This window comes from Coturnix japonica, chromosome 14, assembly GCF_001577835.2.
Source record: "Coturnix japonica isolate 7356 chromosome 14, Coturnix japonica 2.1, whole genome shotgun sequence".
NCBI classification, from domain to species: domain Eukaryota; kingdom Metazoa; phylum Chordata; class Aves; order Galliformes; family Phasianidae; genus Coturnix; species Coturnix japonica.
In genome coordinates, this window is record NC_029529.1 from 10,840,002 (window position 1) to 10,855,131 (window position 15,130).

Here is a 15,130-nt window from a genome sequence, read left to right on the forward strand (position 1 = left end):
GCGGAAGAGCGGTGCGAGGAGGAAACACGTGTCTTTAATACGGGTACAGAGCGGTCAGTACCGACACCAGCCTCCCTGATGGCAAAGAAAGGCAGAACTCCGGGTATGGGATGAAGCCCCACACACAGCGCAGCAGCCGCTCCAACTTGGGCTGTTCTGCAGCACTAAGTCAGAAAAACCCACTGTTGATCCCATCCACATCACAAAGATCAACAGCTGACAGAGGGTCAAACTGCACCCGGCACAGCAAGGCGACTCTGGAGGTGTAAGAATGAAGTGGTTGAACACTAAAAAGCTTTTCGATTTACCATGTACAAGCAAAGAATTGACATGAATCCAATCAGAAGCAGCGCTTACTGCTGTTCTCAAGTACCAGCTGTGTAAAGGGGCAGGGAGATCTCTTGTTAAAGGGCTGAAGTGTTAACAAATAGCAGCGTAGGTACCCAACCACAGCACTACCTCTACTGCCATGTCCATTGCAGCAGCACAAACACAGCGCGTGAACCGCCCACCTGCATTGAAAAGGAGCCATCAGATTTATTTTATTCCTACTAAACCAAAATCCTGTTAAACAGTACGGGAATGGGGGGGGGGGGGTGTCTCTACAAACTCACAGCTATCAGCCAAACAATAAAAAGTCAGAACTACAAAAGATGAGTCGTATTCAGTAAATATAAATGGGGAAATTTCGGCTTTGTGTAGAATGTTTATCGGACTATTTACAGTGCAACACCGATCGTTTTGAGTTCAGATCTCGCCAGCTTCTCTCTCCTCTGATCTCTTGGAACGAGATTTGCCATTGGTGCTCTCGTGCCGCCTCTCAGAAGAGCTCTTCTCTTTCCTCTCTCTGTCTCGTGACTTCTCTCTTGAAGATCGATCCCTAGAAGATCTGAAGTACAAAGCAAACCATCACTATATGCTTCACGGCTGAAAGAATCTACACGAAATGCACATCAAAATGGCAAAATCTTTGCTAATGGGGCCGTGCTGTAACAGGTTTCTTACAAAAGTGTGCCTGGGTCCTGCAGTGTCAGGAGTAGTGATGCCCCAGGTGCAAACTCTGGTCCCTCTACAAGCTTTTATGGAATACAACACAGTTCTGCAGTGCTGACTGCACTGTGCAGCCTCTGTCAGTCCCTCAAGGTGTTCCCTGGGCCCCTTCTTAGTTTACTGCACCATACTATAAAGCACTTCTAATCTTTTTCTCATCACTGTTTGTGTCTTTTACAGTGTGTTCTGCTTATGCTCTAAGCCAGTGGCCTTCTGTTCAACTGCTTTAAATGCCAGCTGTATTCATCCTTCAGATTCAAAGGCTTGCTCAGTCCTGGGCTTTTGTCACTTTGCACTTGATAAGCACCATCTTTAACATCCTGGGTTCAAAGTCAGGATGGCAGAGATTTTTATTCAGAAACCACAACAAGGACAAATCTGTTCACAGTCTGCCCAAATGAGAGCTACAGATTTTCAGTGGCTCTTCGCTGTGTCAGCCCACTCAGAATTAAACAGAGGGTTTCATACTAGATCCCATTTTAGAAGGCTTTTATGCTTTATGTTTCATGCCAACTGTATATCAATCAATCAACTTATCAATGAGGTGCTGGCCCGTAGCTGACTCAAGCAGCCCATACTCCTTCAGAATTAGGCAGAGGCTTTCAAGACCCTGCACAGCACAGCGTATTCTAGAACTCGGTACTCAGGTCTCTCTGCAGTCATAAGCAGAAGACCTGGCAGGTACCTTATGGATTCCAGCTTCCACTCACGTTGATTCTAATGTTTGGAACTATTGCACAGATATATCAAAATCTTACAGCCCTCTGTATCACACATGTCACCTTCACTGCCTTAGATTGTGCCATTTAACCACAAGACAGGAGACAACACAAGTCTGTCTGATCTGATCAACTCTTATCCCATCCCCATGCTGCCTGTTGCCAATAGCTCTCTTACCCTCAAACCTCCAGATCCTGTGATGGGCTCGAAGTGAGACTTCAGACCAGCAGAACCAAAATATACATTCCATTAATTCTCAGAGTGAAAACAGAAGCTGCACTTTCAAGGTATCTCATCCACTTTTTGTTTCTTAAATTGTCTCACCTCTCCCCAGTTCTCAGTAATTTTGTGGAGTTATGTCAGTGAGCCAAATCCTCCTACAGCCTCAACAGGCTGATCTGAATGTGTTCAAGGTTTTCAAAGCAATCCCTTACCTGCTCTTTAGTAATAGTTATTACAGGGTCTTCCTCACTTCCTAATTGTCCAACCTTCTTTTCTTTTTTTTTCCATGTTCAAGACAGATTTAAAAAAGGACTTTAGTATCTCAGCCATTGGAGAATCAACAGTATTTACAACCCCCCTCCCCCTCAGTTATTAACAGACACATCTTTTTCAGATTGTTATTCCCCTCCCATTCATCAGGTACCTTTAAAACCTGTTCTCACCCTTTAGTTCAAGCAACACAATACACAACAGTAGGTTTGTTTCTACTGGTGGTCCCTAATCAGATGAGATACTGCTGAAGAACTCCCCTATTAACTGATAGCACTAAAATAAAGGCTAGATCTAACTTCAGCAAACACCCGGTCATATACTTGCTCCCGGGTTTAGAAAGGTTGCAGGGAAATGCAATGTTTCATTTCAGTCTTGCTAATACAACTACATATACAGGCTGGCTTCATCTTTCCTCCAACAGAGTGGGTGTTTTGCTAAGTCTCAGGAGAGACTTAAAGCCATTTTTCAGACTATAGGATTTCTCTTTGGTGACAGCAGAATGGTACGCTCCTCCTTTCTCCTTCCCTCAAGATTTCTAATAACTGTCTCTCAACCTGCATTCTTGTTACCCTAACAGAAGACTTCCCTTAGTTCCCACACCATACACTTCTATTTCCCATGCCACTGAGAGCAAGAAGGTGGGAAGCAGAAGACAACCACAGAAATGTAATGCCAACACTGCCTCCATTACTTGTCATTTATACACCTGGGGAGGCTGTGTGAGCACCAGCAGGCCTTTGAGCTGCTGCTTATGCAGGAAAACCAGCAGTTTCTCAAGGCTCAGCAATGCAGATCAGAGAATGACAGTACTATCTCCTAGACTCTGCTCTTAAGCTGAGACTTCACTGTACAGTTAATGCTCTCATGTGAAAGCATCTACAAACTGCCCCTGGGAAATACTGCTTTGGCTCAGGAACCATAAGCACCCAGCTTGAGAAAGTGGTAGTAGTCCTGCCCACTCTAAGGGATCAGAGGTTGCTCACTTATGTCGGGGACTCCCCTTTTCAGAAGCACTTGTATGAGGAATACATACTTGTGTTTGGAACTCCTGTCTCTGGACCCCCGGCGGTGACCTCTGCTGTGGCTGCGGGAGCGGCTCCGGTGGCGTCTGTGTCGGTCTCGGGACCTGGAGCGGGACTTCCGCCGCTCACGGGAAGCCGACCTGGAGCGCCTTCGCCTCCTGTCCCGCGAGCGTGATCTGAAGAGGGCACAGACTGCCTCAGATTCAAGAGATAGGCCAGTGCATCGCATCTGTACACCTGCACCCATCCCTCAGACATTCCAGAGTCACACAAGTCCAGAGCATCAGCCCTCACCCCCATCCCTGCCAACACAGAGGCAAATCACCCACAGGGTGAAGAGCCTTTCCTGGGCTGACGCTACCAACAAAACACCAAAGGGTAAATTCAAGTTGCTGGGAAGCTTATGAAAATCACTCCCACCACTGATGTGTTGATGCCTAGAGCACAGCTTACCACCAGTGATACAGGCCTCACTTTGGCTGAAGAAGTTAGTTATATGTGACATTGCCATAACCTCAATGGCAGCCTGCCAAAGAGAGCATCCCCCTAATGAAAACACTGTACTTTCAAAGCAGATTTGTTTCCATCTGCACTAAAAACCAAATAAAGGGTGCCAACATATATGTAGAAAGGTAGAGAAGATCTCGAGGTGCATGATTGCTTACAGAATGTTGTCATACCATTAAGGCAAAGTCTTCACAGGGATGGGAGCTTTAATAACAAATATCTGTATTTTTGCATGTGAGGTATTACATATAATGGGTACGTTTCATACTTTAGAACTATCAAAGTACATGAGACATTTATTAGCAAAGATACTGAGTGCATTCTTAGGCTGGTAGTGCAGAGCACATCGCTCCCTTTCTCTGGCTGGGCTAACCTACACCTGACTTCAGCTGCACAGTACTACAGAATGGCCCAAGCAGAAGTTCCCACTTCTTTCAGGGAGCACAATGAAAAGACTGAGGCACAGCATCAATTCCATTTACAAGACCTCAGTGACAAGATGAAAACACAAACAGGTAGTTGGGAGAGCTGCACACTCACCTTCGACGATCTCTATTTCTCGATCCAGACCTAAAAGGAAGAGGAGAGTTAAGTGAGAGAAGGCATGGCATGGTTTTTATGTTTCTTTTACCCACATGAGCTTCAGTTCTGGGGGGAGGAGGTGGGACTTGTCAAAAAAGCAAAGAACAGGACAGCAGCACCAGTTCCACACAGAGCTTGTTGGGACAGCTCACTGACTCCACAAAGAGCTTTCTAGCAAAGCAGGAAGGATTTACCAACCAATCCCACTCTATTAATACAGTATTACAGTGCACCTTTCTAACTTCACATTTACCCTCTGTGGTCTAAAGTCAGCTAGGTGAACACTGTCGTGAAAAAGTGCCACTCTCCAGCAGTGTGGAGGCACTGAACAGCGTTCTCACTTTGGTTCCTTAGAGGTGGCTGCACATTTAAGAAATAAATGGTTTTAATAAAGGAAAAACACAGTGTTCTCTCCCTAATCATGAGGATTTAACAAACATTCAGTGGAAATTTCCATCAATTATTTTTTTCCTGCTGAGGAAAGATGAACTAGGAAGAAAAAAAAAGAGGAAGCAAAAGTGAATAACTGTTACTGAGGAGTACAGAGATACATAGGAAATTCTTCACCCCAGATCATATAAATCCAATTGTGAAGAACCATCCAGGCTTCATTTATTCTCACATCTCCGTGGCATGTTCAGCTTAACAGCGTGCCAGCTCCCCAGAGAATTACAGTCTGAAGAGATCACCGAGTCACCAGCAACACCAAATGACACAGGACTGTATTTACCACTATGGGTGACAATCCAGTTCACTCATTCCTCTATGGAAATCAGTTTATTTGACAGACCAATTAAGTTACAGTTTCGCAAGCCCATCTACAGGCTTCCATGACGTGACACAGTGCCTGTAAGTCACCAAGACTTCTCAAAGTCAAGTGGTATTGTTCCCCTTACTGGTTAACACCACTGAGATACTGCACATGAAGGCAGGGCAATAAGAGTTACAAAGGAACATGTTTTAAGTGGTTCTTTAAGTATCAAGTTCTGCTTGAGAAGCAGTCTCTTAAGTCAGTTGAAGTCATTGATGTGTTTTTGATGGAGAAACACCCCCGTAAGCATGGCAATACACAGCACCCAGAGGAGCAGGTACTTAGAAATCAAGAAATCTGAGCTCTCATCCCAACAACCACTGGGAGAACTATCTTCCTTCCTTGGGTCAAGTTCTCATTTTGAAGAAGAAAACAATCTGACCTCCTCTATACTTTACTCCTGGCTCCACTATGTGGTTTTCTTTACCATCTGAATTGAAGAGTACAGAGATGTCTCCACACAGAGTGAGGTCAAAGGCTGGCCACAGTCTTTAAGTAGTGCAAAATACCAAACCAGCAAGAGCTCAGACCCTAGGCCAACTCAACACAGTTCTTGATCTGACATCAGGCAATCCACACCAAGAGGGAACCTTTATGAAACACCCTAACTAGGGAATGCACAACAATTTGGGGCTTACACCAAGCCACACACCACAGGAAAACAAGCTGCCTCAGTTCTGGTATTTGTTTGCAAGCATTTCCAGAAACGTATACCCAGAGGCACACTGTGGTCATGCACCTCAAGCATCTTGCAGCCAGATGGCTGAAACACTCTTCAGCTGACATCAGAAAAGAGCTCTCCACAGGCAGTAAGGTGGCTTTTTGGATTCACAAAGTACAAGACTGTAAGGAGAAACATACCAAGTTACTGGGGAAGTGCTGTAACAAGAACAGCAACATTCCTACTCAGCCACTTCCTTTGCACAACCAGTGCAAATAACCACCCTCTTCACACCACATTGTTTAACTGAATCATTTACGCACATGGAAGAATTAGTTTTTCCAGTTTAGCTGGCAAGAGGCTTGTCAAGAGAATACCAACGGTGAAGCCATTCTGTATGGGAACTGTTGAGTCACAGCCTGAACCACTGATTGAGCACCTGGGGAAAGGATCTGGACAGCCCTGGGAGCACAGGTGAAGGCAACTCAGCTGTGTGATGGAAGGGGCAGAGCCTGGCTGTGCCTCTCTCAGACCCCATTTAAGGGCTGACTGCGATGGATGCAGCAACAGCTGCTGCTTTCCTGTGGTATTCAGAACTAAGAAATCAGATTATTTCAAAACCAGCTTCACAAAGCAGTTACCAGCTTTCACTTACCGCCTGCCCATTCTCTCCTCTCGTTCCCTTTCTTCTCTCCGTCTCAAACGATCCTGGTTTCTCTTCTCTTGCTTTTCTGCCACTGTTTTCTAGGAAAAAAGTTCACACAGTATTTCAATACAGTAGAATATCAGAAAGATCTGCAAGGAGTTTACTCAGGTGGTAAGTCAAAGTTTCAGGGGTTCTGACATCAGAAATTTCTGGACTTACATAGGCATTCTGCAAAGAATTCTGTACGAACTTAATGTATGTACTGAATGCCTTTAGAACTATAAGGAGAAGGTTTAAAACAGACAAGATTACCCTCAGCTGATCCAGTTTCTCACGAATCTGAATAAAACCCAAGTGTAATTTGCCTCCAAAGTGGTCAGCAAGACGCCGGTCGTTGTCATGGAGACCAAGATATGCTGAACAGACTTCACACACACGCAGCTTTTGCTGTTGGAAGCTGGATGCAGGCATTGAATTTCGGTATTCTTCCTGAAGGGGGACAAAAAGAACACCAGGCACATGTCAGCTGTGACCCTGCTGGGAAAGTCCTGCAAAGAACTGCCCCGATGCTTTCAAGGATCGTGAAAAGCACCCTCAGTACAAAAGAGGTAGCACGCAAAACACTGTGAGCACAGCTAACCTGACATTCTATCCTTGCAGGTAGATGAACAATCACCAAATATTTCAGGAGAACAACTACCACCTCCCCAGTCATCTCTTCACCAGGTACGAATTTCTACAAAGCTTTTCTTCACCTATCACACTGGACTGCCAGCTGCTTGCAATGTGTCAACATTGCTGACATTGAAAGAGGAACCACCCAGGTGTCTGTCACAGACTCAGGCTAATTCAATCGCCTACTACCCGTCGCAGGACAAGCAAGGCCATACCTCTGCCTCTTTCTTTTTTGCTCGGACTTTTTCCACTTCCATCAGGATCTTCTGAGACTCATCAACATTCCCTTCAGCTCCCAGCTGTTCAGCTTTAGCTAGGAGTTTTCCAATGTCTTCGTTCAGTTCATGTACCTTCTCTGCCTAAAGAAAACAGTTGGTTTTTGGTTTTTTTTCTTTGTAAAACCAAAATCTTGCAAAAGGCTGCATGACAACTCCTTTTTCTCTTAAAAAAAACTAAATCCATCCACTGTTTTGTATTAGCTGTTATTAGAAGACAACCATAAGAAGTCTCAATAAAAAAAGGATTGGTGTGCCCAGTACAGGCAGTGCAGTCATAGGCAGACAGCGAAGGGAGACAATGTACATGGACAGGATATCACTGGCTTAGCTGCAAACAGTGGTGTATTCCTGGCTTACAGGACAGTACAGACACCACAAACCCAGCTTCAGAAATGTTTTGTATTGTCCCAGTGAAAGAAGTTCCCAAAGAGGGAAACACTTGCTACGTGGAAAGACAATTACAGGATGGATTTAATATTTTAAGCTGCCATATGCACGCTGAATAAGAGGGAAAACCTATATATTTCATAGCTGTGATTAAGCAACATATTTTAGAGGTGATGTTCTACATTACTATGGCCCTTGGAACCAAGAAGTTTATTACAAGAACAGCCAGAGCAGTATTTGAAGATGATGACTTGAATTCACAAAGTCTTTATTGAGCGTATTGAGCAACAACAGAACATCAATGCTCTTGCACAGACTTTCAGAACAAAGGTTAAATGAGAGGACTATACCTTCGCAGATACTTCAGCACTGATCTCTTCCTGTGTCTCAGCCAGGCGCTTCTTGGCCAGCTCTGTTCTCCTGTCACACTCCGCAATGAAGGATTCCAGGTGATCCATAGCCTGTATATGCAAAGAACTATGAATTGAGATGCTCTTTGTGTCACACCTACAGCCAGCAGCTAGGGGGTGCAATCCACAACAATACAATGCACAACCAACCTCAAAAATGGATGCCTTGAGAAAACACAAAGGACGCTTTGCAGAAGGAGTAAAATTTGACCCCTGCCCCTAAATCTGTCATCTACAGCTTTGCACTGCAATTTCCAGTGTGTGAGAAACATACAAACATAGAAAGCACCGCATGAAACGGGAAGGCAAAATGTTCTTCTGCTTGATTTGTTTCACCACAGAAAGTTAAATGTGGCTAAAAGCAAAATCACTGAGCAAAAAGCTTGCAACATTCATTCTCCTCCTGGAACGGGCTACCAGGTTACAACGTCCTGCTACAGAGCAGCAGGTGTGGGATGCAAGGAATGCCCAAAGAGCCTCCCATCTAGCTGCGCTGGTTTGGTTACAAGAGTCATCATTAATTTTACAATTTAAAGCCAGCATCAAGGTGATGTTTGGGAAGGGGGAGGCTGTTTTTGCCAGATCTAATAACATGGTTAGCTGAATCACCCACTAAGTTCTATGGTTCAGCCAATGACTTCATGAGGCAGTTTCTATAAAAACTAACAAAAAAGAAAAATCCCCATACTTACATCCAGCTCAAAAAAAAGGTCTCTCTCTTTACTTGCAATCTCATAATCTGCTCTCAGTGCCAAGTCATGGATCTTTGTACACTCTCCTAGGTCCATTCTCTGTTTAAAAGGAAAATGTATGTTAGAAAGCTTTATTATGGCAACAAGCTGAAAATATGTAACACTTGACAAGTTTATCATACCAAAGTAAAACTTCTTTGGGAAGGAGAGCTTTCTCTTAACCTGCCAGTAACAGAACTGGACAGAAGAATCACATTTGCTAGAATCACTTCTTTAGGAGTCCTTCCGACAATATCAAAGCACCTCACATACTATAAGTCCAGACCTACCCCTGCTTCAGGTCACAGCATGCCTTAGAAATTACTGGGAGGGAGCTGGGAAGGCACAGCAAGCTACAGCAGGAGTTACTTCAACAGAAACCAACTACAAACACCTCCTGTTTAGGAGCTACAGCACAGCAAACACTCAGCTGTGTATGCACATAAAAGCACATCTGTATCAGAAAGAGCCTTGAAAGCATACTGAAAGATGGTAAACCATAGAACACTTCCTAGCAAGGGCAAAGGGATTTACACTAAGGAGGGGTACAGCCAGTAGGAAAGCACAACTCCATGCTCAGATACAGCAGATCCTAACTCTGCAGTTAACCCTTCCTGCTTTCAGCTGCTGCTGAGACTTTAAACCCACCAATTCAAAGCTAATTCCTGTGCATAAGGTCATTTTGGTGTCTCTATCTAATTACAGTCTCCATGAGAGCATCTCCTCTCCTGGAAAATCCTGACTTGCATGCTGCTGTTCACTTCCATTGCAGATAATACTATTTAAATCTGTTGGTTTCTCCCCAAGTCTAGCAGCTAATGGCCAAATAACTGAATTATGCTCTCAAAACGTGGAAATTGCATTTGTATGTTACCAATATGTAAAGGAGAACATTTCTCTATTCTTAAAATAGAAAAAGAACATGCCATTTTTGAAAGTCAAAACAACTAAAGGCCTGAGTGTGGGCCACAGGGAGCAGCACAAGGAGCAGGGTTCACTCACAAGGAACATCTCAGCAGCACTCCTCTCCCAGCTATCAGCATCAAGGAGAAAAACCTACAAAGAACTGCAGGAAAAGCTTAATACAACCCCACTGGAATCAGCACAGAACCCAGAGCATCACTCCAAAGTAAAGCTGGAGTTTGCCAAGGACACGTTATGAAGCAGTGAGTTCCAACAGCAGCAATGGATTTGCTGAGAATGAAGCAAAGCCATCAAAGAAAGCTCCACCAGGTAACTCTTGGTCAGTAGTTACCTGTTATTAAATATAACAATTCAAAATGACTTGTCACTATTTGGTCTCACTCATTTTGCTCATATTTATCAAAAACAGGAGGCACTGACAGCAGACACTGCATTCAGGAACTGTGTTGTGAGCTCTAATGGTGGGAAATTAATGCCTACAAAAAAACACAGTTGTTCCAGTACTTTCAGAACTTAATAATGTTCATCTTCAGGCAAAACTGTTGAGGAAATGCTGAAGAGCTACTGGAATTTTACCGTAAGAAAAACTTAGTACAACATCAGAGCATTATATGACTTAATTTTTTTATTCTTATTATTCTACTGCAATCTCTTTACAGTATAGGGAGAAAGAGCAACACTCCACACGGTTGTTACAGATCATAGGTTATCTCATCTGAATTCTTCTGGCAAGCTTAGTCACTCACTCTGATTAAGAGAAGGAGCTCCAGCAGAAGGCTTCAGAAGAGCCACTGTGTTCTGTGTTCCTCTCACTCTTTGTTAAAAGGCAGCGAGTCTCTTCATCTCTTCTGCTAGGGAGAATCTCCAGGTCTCATTGGCATACAAACCTCAAGTTTTCCTTCAGATCCTTTGATGTGATCTCTATGCGTGGAGACTTCCTCATGTATCACTCACCTCAGGTAAGATCACTAGCCTTTCTGTTTCAAAGACTCCTTGTCTCATCAGGGAGGCCTGGCACCAAATACTCATACTTTCCAGCAGGGATTGTGACTTGCTCCAATCAATACCCACAGCTGGTCTGTCACACAGGTACTTAAGATCATGTCTCACTGAGCACTGCTACTAACCAGATCCAGATCCCTGCTCATCTCCAACCAGCATCCCATTCAGAAACAGCTGCATACACGAAGGATGGAGAAGTAACAGTGCTTCCAGGGTGCATCACAATTGTTACCAGAAAGCTTGAAACACCTGTTGGAAGTTGCCAAGATGATCTGAGGTCCTGATTTCTTCAATAACACACATCCAGAGATGACCAGTTAAGGCTGATTCACCCATGCAGTTCCTTCATTACCAGAGCACCATAAGATGCCAGTAAACCTGTTTGGATGCACAATGAAAACCTGCCTGATTCATTCTGTTCTGGCAGAGCTGACAGCTGAACTGTAGATCCTGTTCCAGACCTGGCATGTTCTCTCCAAACAGACCTGTGGCACCGATGCATTTTCTTGCTCCCAAGAATCTATTGTTAGCGGTGCACAGAGCTCCTCAGCCACCTCAAGGCCACCACAACATCATTTGTGTGATCCACAACAACACCTGAGCAGCAACAGCCCTCCTTGTTCCTGGGTGCTTCTCCAACCCAAGGCATTCAGAATGCACTTAATACCTCAGGCTTCCTCTGTGCCTTGTCACCAGCTGCAACAGTGTCTCACACTGCTTCATTCAACCCCTTCAAATCACCACCAACTTTCTGTTGGAAAAACGTCAAAAGAGATGGAAGGCACCACATGTCTTCAAACAACATCTAGGCTCCAAAAGCCCGTTGTAGAGTCTCACATTCAAAAAACTATATCCTAACCCACCTTGGTTCAAAAACTGGAAGTGAGCAGAAGTGATTTCAGAAGCTTGAAAAGTCTGAAACAGAAGTGAGGTGACACGGAAGCTCATGCTGCGATGGAAAATACATCTGAGCTTCCAAATTTGGCCCTGCATCCCTGAGGACACTTTGAAAACACAAATATTAGTGATCCACTCTTCCTGACTTGCTCTGCAGCAACAGCCATTTAGAAGCTGAAGTCTGCCTCAGTGCTTGGTAAAGCTCTCTCTGTTAGCACTGCCATGCCACCCTGCCATTACAGTGGTATAATGCCAGCCCTTCCCTCTGCTGGGAACCCACGTGTCAAACCCCAGCTTGTGAAATAACACAATAAAGTCCTATAAACAAGGAGTGCAGTTAAAAAAAATCTGGTTAAGTGGATGGACAACATAAAAAGTCACAGCATTTAGAGACAAACAGCGTTATTCATCTCCATCCTGCAATTAAGTAACACAGTAATTACCAAAGTCGTATACTGTTTTCTTTTGAAAGCTGGATTCTTACTCCACAAGATCTCGTTGTTACCACGTCACCTCCTGCTCTCACAGAGAACATCTGAGCCAATCCTCTGAACCTTGGCCAGCTGTATCCCCAGAGGGCACCAGTGAAGGAAGCTGTCCCAACTGTTTGAAACCAGTCAGGCAGAGCAACATACTACTCACACCAACAAACTAAAGACAAAGCTGGCCTGAACTGTAACCTGCCATTATATGCTCACCCTTTATGATTAAAAAGCTGAAATCCCACTGGGAGAATACCACCTGGTTTAAAAAAGGAGACTAAAAGCTCTGAGGATTGAGGGTTACTGCAGCTGAAGATGCAGTGAGCTGCAGCACCCTGGACAGCAAGCTGGCTCCTGTAGGCCACGATCCCGTGACCCCCACAGGACAAGCTTCACATCCTAACCACCATAAGCTGTCAAAACAGAAATAACCTTGCAACCTCCCATCGATTGTGATAGAAAAAGCAGTGTGAATGAATTCAGAATACACCTGACTATTGTGGATCCAAAGACAGCATGGAAACTGAAATGAAAATTGCTGGCTATCCCTGGTGTAAGGGAAATCTGATGTTTTCCAGGCTGCATCTCCTCAAAGGTACTTTGGGTGGCACAGAGGAGCCCTTGAGAGCTGTGCCAACGTTTGCCTTACCAAAATTCCTTATTCCAAAGGAATACTTACTGTTCCTGCCAGGATATCATGAGGACAGCAATCCAGGAGGTGGCTCTTGCAGACACGATCGTCTGTAAACTTCACCCTTTGCCTGGTTTCATCTCCTGAAATTCATTTGTGGTTTTAAATAAGGAGACATTAGAATACCGATAAGGAACAGAAATGTCAGCATGATCATTTCAATATGCAGATTAAAATACTTGGTGCTCCCCAGAATTACTTGGAGGGTGACAGGATAATCTGAAAAACTCATAATTGGCAGCAAATACCATTTTTGCATTTATTCATTGTACACCATGTTAAACACAGTGTTGGAAAGCCAAGTAACGTCCAAAGCCTGTCATCCATATAAAGAGACTGCACAGCCCAAAGAGGAAAAGGAGACAGACAGTCGGCTCAGAGCCAACACTTTTGGTTGTTCTATCCCCCCTTTTATTTTGCCATAACGAAAGGGCAGGAGATACTGGAACCCAAGCAAGCAGAGGGCCATGAATCACAACATAAGGCTGTGCTGGGCAGTTGGGTTTGGTTTTATACTTTTATAAGCAACTTCTATTTGCTAATCTGATGATTAAGACATCGGTCCATTTGGTCTCAATACCAAGTCTGCAGCGTGTTTTCCAAGGCCGTGAAATGCTGCATCTCGTAGGTCTCGGCCCGGAGCACGTAGCGTAGTTCCCACCCTCCTCCCGCCCTCAGGAGACATTTTACATTCAGGAGCCACTTAAACAAGACAATATCAGAAAAGCAGAAAATAAAATAAAATAAAATAAAATAATAAAAAAAAGAAACAAAGTTAGTCAATACACACTGCGAGCTCCAACATATACTATACCCATCTGCATTCTTCAAGACCTCAGCTGCAGAATTTTATGCCCACTGTTGAAAAGTTTTAAAGGAAAAGCTTTCTTGCCCACACCTGCAGTAAGGAAGTCAGGGGAACGATACATGAAAGTAAAGGCAAAGTGGTAATGGAACGTGACAATTTTAAAGCGAAGCTGTGTATACATGACACAGGCGTGTCATCATAGGAATAGGGTTTGCAAGCATCCAGGAATTGTGTCTATTCCAAATGGTTTTTCTTGCTTTCTAAGCTACGCTTTTAAAGTTACTGCTGGGGAGGGGGGAAAAAAAGAAAAAGCAAACACTTTTTTGGGGTTTTTTTTTCTTTTTTCTTTTCTTTTTTGTTTTTTTTTCTTTTAATTTTTGTTATAACAGCTTTAAAAATCGGTTGTGACTCACGGCTCGATGAACATGAGGCTTTTCTGCAACTCCCTTGCAGATTGATGTAGGCAGGCAAAGATACACTGAACCTTTATGAATAAAATAGAGGGGCCACCATTGTTCAGTTTGTATGAAATAAAATATATGGGAAGCAATTCAACAGCAACTCAACACACACAAAAAAATAAAAGAGAGAGAGAAAGGCACTTCATTCACTTAACGAAACAAAGTGCAAAAGGACCTGAGCAAACCCCGCTACGAGGCGGGTATTGGAGAGCTCGGGCCCACACGAACCGCATTAAGGCCGGACCGTAAGGCCGGACAGTACGACCTACCTACGGCTCCGACCCGACGGGGCTCGGCGGGGCAGGGCGATGCGGCCCACCCCACACACACACCCCGCGGATCCACACAGCGACAGCCCGTAGGCCGCGGGTGGAGCCGGACCGGGCCCCGCTGGGCAGCCAGGCCGCGGATCCTGCAGGCCCCGCCCGCCCCTACTCACCGTCCCGGGCCGTGCCCATCAGCTGGTCCAGCAGGGCCCGCATCTGCGCCTGAGCCGACATGGCGGCTACGGGGCTGCGGGACGGACGGAGGAGGAGGAGGAAGGAGAGCGGCGGCGGCGGCGGCGGCTTCAACCGCGGCTCCGGGCTCGGCCTCGGCGGCGGCGACGCACGACGGGCGCTGGGCGGAAGCGGCCCCTCCCGGCGGCGCGGAGCATGACGGGATGTGTAGTCCTGAGAGGGTCGGGAGGGAGTATGGACCGGGCCGAGCCGGGCTGGGCGGGACCAGAGTGGGCCAGGACCTGGAAATGCCTGACAGGACGGGATGTGCCAGTCCATGATGGGCCGTGCTGAGTTATGTTGGACCACTGCGTCATACACTGAACCTGGACTGTACCAGGCCATACTGACTCATGCTGGACCACTGGGTCATACACTGAACGAGCTGTACCA

At 45.1% G+C, this 15,130-nt stretch overlaps 1 protein-coding gene across 4 annotated transcripts; it reads right to left on the reverse strand.

Moving 5' to 3' along the window:
- Nucleotides 1-516: 516 nt before the first annotated feature.
- On the reverse strand, nt 517-14,861 carry LUC7L (LUC7 like). Of its 4 annotated transcripts, none has more exons than XM_015877362.2 (11): nt 14,680-14,851; nt 14,193-14,263; nt 12,960-13,054; nt 8,937-9,035; nt 8,185-8,295; nt 7,385-7,528; nt 6,807-6,983; nt 6,504-6,592; nt 4,335-4,364; nt 3,299-3,463; nt 517-889 (listed from the first exon to the last, which is right to left on the reverse strand). In XM_015877362.2, the coding sequence occupies exons 4-11, from the start codon at nt 9,030-9,032 to the stop codon at nt 748-750; spliced, it is 954 nt and encodes a 317-aa protein (XP_015732848.1). In that variant the 5' UTR covers nt 9,033-9,035; nt 12,960-13,054; nt 14,193-14,263; nt 14,680-14,851; the 3' UTR covers nt 517-747. The 4 variants fall into 4 exon arrangements, with proteins under 4 accessions (XP_015732848.1, XP_015732845.1, XP_015732847.1 ...); XM_015877360.2 differs by lacking the exon at nt 14,193-14,263 and adding an exon at nt 2,205-2,266 and having other exon boundaries at nt 569-889; nt 14,680-14,861; XM_015877359.1 differs by lacking the exon at nt 14,193-14,263 and having other exon boundaries at nt 14,680-14,861.
- Nucleotides 14,862-15,130: the final 269 nt, after the last annotated feature.

What these genes read in the sequence shown, in the direction of transcription:
- LUC7L (XM_015877359.1), bottom strand. Translation starts at nt 14,740, where the DNA reads ATGTCGGCTCAGGCGCAGATGCGGGCCCTGCTGGACCAGCTGATGGGC. An exon ending in GATGGGCACGGCCCGGGACG is followed by an intron (nt 13,055 to 14,679) that starts GTGAGTAGGGGC and finishes AATGAATTTCAG; the next exon opens with GAGATGAAACCAGGCAAAGG. An exon ending in ACCTTTTTTTTGAGCTGGAT is followed by an intron (nt 8,296 to 8,936) that starts GTAAGTATGGGG and finishes TTGCATATACAG; the next exon opens with GCTATGGATCACCTGGAATC.